Below are 5,850 nucleotides of genomic sequence, written 5' to 3' on the forward strand. Positions count from 1 at the left end.
ATATATATATATATACGTTGTATCATATTACAAAAATTTTATATTTTATATTTTCACAGGTTCGAGGAAACTTAAGTACATTCTGTTGGATAGAAAATAATTTATCTATTGTGTCTCGTCATGAGGATTTAGTGCACGTTGTTTACTCATCTTTGAATTTTAAAGATATAATGTACGCCACTGGTAAAGTGTCATTTCCAAGTACGATTTTAAAAGGACGATCATTTCAGTATGCTTCTTTTGGAATGGAATTCGTAGGTTTTGATGCTAACGGACAACGTGTAATGGGAATTCGTGACACTGAGTAAGTAATGCTACAAGAAATTATTATGCTGTGATATCATAGAATAGACAGTAATTAAAAATTACTCTTACTAGTTGCATAGCAAATGTTATTAAGAAAGATCTTTGTTGGTATATACCTGATGCATGGACATTTGAAGAGGCAGCAACGATCCCGATAGTTTACACCACGGTTTATTTAGCCTTTTACGTTTTTGGAAAAATAAAAAAAGGTAATAAAGTACTTATACATTCTGGTACTGGAGGCATTGGACAAGCAGCTATTCATCTCGCTCTTAAAGTGGGATGTGAGATATTTACCACCGTAGGCACGAGTGATAAACGGGATTTTATTAGAAAAATATTTCCGACTATTTTGGATGATCATATTGGAAATTCTCGAGATACAAGTTTTGAACAAATGATAATGCAGCAGACGAAAGGTCGCGGAGTCGACATTGTGTTAAATTCGTTGGCGGAAGAAAAATTAATCGCCTCTATTCGGTGTCTAGCTCAAAACGGTCGATTCTTAGAGATTGGAAAATTTGATTTTGTATCTAATAATTCCCTGAATATATCTGAGTTTAATAAAGGCATTAGCTTTCATGGAATTATGCTGGATTCTATGTTTATTAATAATCTCAAATATAAGTCTCTAATGTTCAAAATGATAAGCGATGGTTTAAAAAATGGAACAATCAAACCAATTCAAGCAAAGATTTTTCCAAAAACTGATATTGAAGAAGCTTGCAGGTTTATGACCAGCGGGAAACACATAGGAAAGGTATGCTTGTACTGAATAGTAACAAAAGAATTTATTCATAAATTAAAGCGGTATATAATCCTATTGATATATATAACGTGCATTTTTTAAATATAATTATTTTTTAGATAATTATAAGTATTCATGAAAAAGATGAACCTTTAAATAAGCACATTCTCGCATATCGTCGCTATTATTGTCTCAAAGATAGGAGTTACATAATACTAGGAGGTCTGGGCGGATTTGGTTTAGAATTAACAGACTGGCTTATATTTCGTGGTGCCAAAAACATCGTTCTGATTTCAAGAACTGGAATAAAAAACGGTTATCAACGCATGAAAGTTCGACTATGGAAATCATATGGCATAAATGTTCTAATCATCAAGAATATCGATGTTGCTGATCTCAAAGGTTGCGAATATCTTTTAAGGACTGCAGAAAAAGAAGCTCCAGTGGACGCTATATTCAATCTGGGTGTGGTACTGAGGGATGGCATCTTCAAAAACCAAACTGCAGAAACATTTGCAGAGTCCTTCCAATCGAAGGCTCGTGCAACGCAAATGCTGGATAAACTTTCTAGGAAAATCTGTCTTAACTTGCGGCATTTTGTGGTATTCTCTTCCGTTTCCTGCGGCAGAGGAAATGCTGGGCAAACTAATTATGGCATGGCTAACTCCATCATGGAAAGAATTTGCGAGAAGAGAGCAGAGGAAGGATTACCAGGATTGGCGATTCAGTGGGGAGCTGTGGGTGACGTAGGTCTTGTCGCTGACATGCAGGAGGAGGATAAGGAATTAGTCATCGGAGGCACTCTACAGCAAAAGATTTCCTACTGTTTCGACAAGCTTGATGAGTTTCTACTTCAAAGTCGACCCATTGTGAGCAGCATGGTTGTAGCTGAAAAAAAAATGAAAGCTCAAAGAAATCTGGTAGAAACAGTTGCTAATATTTTAAGTAGGTGCTCCTATGAAGATTTATTCTTTCGCAAATACTTATCATATTTGTTTGTTAGTCCAATTTACAAAAAAGCATTATACTTATAGATCATAATAATTTTACATTCTACATTGTAGACATAAATAACATGAAGTTTGTAAGTCCAAATTCAACTCTGGCCGAACTTGGAATGGACTCCATGATGACTATAGAAATCAAGCAAATTATGGAACAAGAATTTGATGTACTTATCGCACCACAAGAGATGCGAAATCTCACTTTTGCAACACTTATTAAGATGTCTCTTTCAATCAATGACAATAATGAAAAGAAAGAATGGAACAAAAAGAAGCCAAACTTTAAACAATTATTTATTGGCCTTATATTAAAAGATGAAGAGTTTGTTTTCCCAATTGAATTTTTGGCTAACGAACAGAACACTATGACTGAAGTACTTCTTATTTCGGGTATTGACGGATGTGGTACTGTATTTAAAAGCATAATACCATATATTAAATTTTCAACATCAGTTTTGCATTATTACACAAACGACATAAATTATACAAACATAATAATGGAGACTGCTAATCGTTTCACAAATGTATGCAATCGTATTAATAATTTCATTTTATGTTGATAAAGTATTGTTTGCATTTAAAAGATATAAATTTCATCGAATACTTTGGGTATTTTTACAGCACATACTTTCGAAGCTAACGAACGGAAAAGATTTTATAATAGTAGGGTATTCCTTCGGATCTTTTATTGCAATTGAAGTAACAAGAAAATTAGAAGATATGAATTTTAAGGGCCAACTTGTTTTTATCGATGGTACTCCTGAGCTTTTACAAACAAGCTTTCTCCAACAAACTAAAGAATCAGATTTTGCAGATGATGCACATTTTCAGGTTTACTTATTAATTAATATTCTGGAAAACTATTTAGCAGGAAGTTCTCAAAAGGTATGTGCAACTTTTGTTTTGAACTTACATTGAAACTAATTTACGGTATATACTTATATTATTTTTCGATTTCTTTATGTGAATCAATTCTTTTACAGTCTTGTATACAAAAATAAAAATTTTTATATTTTCGTAGATTTTAATGGAATTGGAGAAATGTGAGAGTTGGGATAAAAGATTTAATATTTTCGCTAAACGATTTTCAGAGATATGTACATATTTTTCACTTTCAAATTTAAAGATATTATGTGCTACGCTATACAAACATTTATCCATTATCCGAAATTATGATCTTTCTACTTTGCTGCCTATTAAGTCTCCCATAACATTAATAAAATGTACATCTTCGTTTATACCAATGAAGATCGAAAAGGATTACAATTTGCACAAGGTATTAAAAAAATTTATTATAGTTTGTACTGAATAAATCAAATTTAACAAAAGTTTTTCTTAATGACGTATGTAATTATTTAAGATAACTCAAGGTGAAGTAAAAGTACATTATATTGAAGATAATCATATGACAATCCTGAAAAATAAAAAAGTGGCGGCTATAATTAACGGAGAATTTACAATTTGATGTTTTAATTTTTAAGTCATTTTAATCAATATTTGATAAACAGATTGCAATTAGCACAAAAGATGTTACAAATATCTTCTATCAGCTCAAATTATAATAAAAAAAGTGAAATTTGGATTATTCTTATAGATCAGCTAATATAAATTTAAATTCATATTTGTAATATTTCGTATACTTCAGATTTCGCAAATTTTGATAAGGCATACATATCATCATACGCTATACTGTTATTTAATTCATTAAATTGCATGCAGACTAATAAGTTTGCGTTCTGAAACTGCACTCAAATATCACATGTTCTTTATTATTCACTTTATATTGAACAAGGAAGGAAGCTTACAAAAGAACTGATAATAAACGTTTTTGTTTATGGTAAATAAATTATGTTTATGAGATAATAAATTATGTTTATGAGATTTTTCAATTTATTAATTTTTTCATTTTTCTTACAATTATACAATTAGAGAATTATTAATAGTTCCAAGAAGTTAGTTTGTAAGAAAATTAATAAACTAATAGACATAATTTGTTTATCATAAACAATGTGAACGTTTATTATCAATTCTTTTACAAATAGCTTTCTTCCTTTTTCAATATAAAGTAAATAATAAAAATAGGCGATGATAGTATATACGAATACCGTTTCGGAACGCAAGTCCAGTAGTCTGCATGCGATTTAATAAATACAGTAAATATTAGGTGTGGGAAAAAGTTCGTGGCATTTTTTTAATGCCATCTAACGGGAAAAACGCCACGAACTTTTTCCCACATCTAATAATTAGTACTGCACTGGTTGTACGTCTTATCCAAAATATAGAAATCTAAAGTATAGAAAATTTTAAAAATATAAACTTAATTTATATTAGTTAATCTATAATCATTAAAATTTCACTTTTCTTATTATAATTTGAGCTGATAGAAGATGTTTGTAATATTAGAGAAAATATTTGTATTGTTGGTGTAATTAGTGGTTTTTATTGTTGGTGTAACTAAATTAATTACTTATATAATAAATTACTTATATAATAAGCAGTAATGTTATAAAGAAATTTTTTATTGTAGTAAATGTTATTTGAAAACCCTGTCCTCCATGTAAATTTTATAAATAGCAAAAAAATTACTGATAATAATTAATGAAAAATAAATAATTACTGAAAAGAAACGTTTTTCTAGACTGATCCAACATAGAAATAATTTCCTAGCGTCTTAAACGATTCCTCGATCTCGTTTTTTGAATAGAAGCGTACTTTCGATGTAGTTTTTGTTTGTACCACGTCAGTGTCGAACTCCGGACCACATATTCTATTTTTCGTTTCTTCGTATCATAGTGATCCGGATTCAGATAGAATCCACTACTGCGTATGTAATTTCGTAAAGATTCGATCGATGATTGTGACTTTCGATTTCATCACAATTATCTTTCCTCATTTGCATACCAATTTGTTCACAGACATTATCATATATCATATCAATCTTATATAAATCTGAATACTTAAATAAATATTATAAAGGACATATAAGAGTTAAATAATTGTTTAAAAGTGTAGATGTTACATTAGATAGAATAAAATTTAATTGAAAGATTAAATAAACATACGTATAGACATTTCATGTTTCGGTTTTTTATTAAGCTATCTTCAGATTTATTTATTCAGATTCATTCAGATTTATTCGGATCTTTTTATTAAGCTATCATACTTAACAATTTGCAATTTCTTGAGTATATCCATTTTTTCATTTGTAGTTTACACTTTGTTCATGATAAAAAGTTGAATGTTCGATGGGTGCCTTCTAAAAAAACGAAATTTCTCTCTCAATCGATTTACATCGAATGTTTGAATTTTCTAGATATTGCATATGTTACAAAATTGACATTATTTGTTATATGTGAGAAAGAGAGTCTTTTCAATTTATCTCTTTTTAAACACTCATCGTACATTCAAACAACTCATTGTAATGATCAAAATTTAATGGTCAAAAATATAAAAATCATGGATAACACTTGGTCAAATATACAAAAATTGTAAATAAAAATAAATTATGAGTATTAAAACAAGACAATAAGAGTGAATTAATTATTATTCACAGTCCAAAAGTTAAAATTAAAATTGTAAAAGACTACTGTTTTAAATGATTGAGATATGTTGATGTGACACAAATATAAATAATGTCAAACTTTGTTTATAATAGATATATATATATATATATATATATATATATATATATATATNTCTTATTAGTAGTACTTACGTTATTAGTAAGTAAGTTAGTTAGTTTTAGTTTTAGTTTATTTATTATTATTTAGTAGTATCTAGTTACGTTTAATT

At 29.1% G+C, this 5,850-nt stretch overlaps 1 protein-coding gene across 1 annotated transcript in view; it reads left to right on the forward strand.

The window, feature by feature from the left end:
- LOC105621938 (fatty acid synthase-like) overlaps positions 1–3,523 on the forward strand; it is a 16,803-nt gene extending 13,280 nt beyond the window's left edge. The window contains exons 3-9 of the mRNA XM_012203374.1: positions 60–304; positions 379–1,066; positions 1,174–1,999; positions 2,119–2,582; positions 2,680–2,943; positions 3,080–3,334; positions 3,419–3,523. Coding sequence (XP_012058764.1) covers positions 60–304; positions 379–1,066; positions 1,174–1,999; positions 2,119–2,582; positions 2,680–2,943; positions 3,080–3,334; positions 3,419–3,523 — 2,847 coding nt within the window. The remainder of the gene's footprint in view (positions 1–59; positions 305–378; positions 1,067–1,173; positions 2,000–2,118; positions 2,583–2,679; positions 2,944–3,079; positions 3,335–3,418) is intronic.
- The last annotated feature ends 2,327 nt before the right edge of the window (positions 3,524–5,850 follow it).

The sequence above is a fragment of the Atta cephalotes genome, assembly GCF_000143395.1.
Source record: "Atta cephalotes unplaced genomic scaffold scaffold00038, whole genome shotgun sequence".
Classification (NCBI taxonomy): domain Eukaryota; kingdom Metazoa; phylum Arthropoda; class Insecta; order Hymenoptera; family Formicidae; genus Atta; species Atta cephalotes.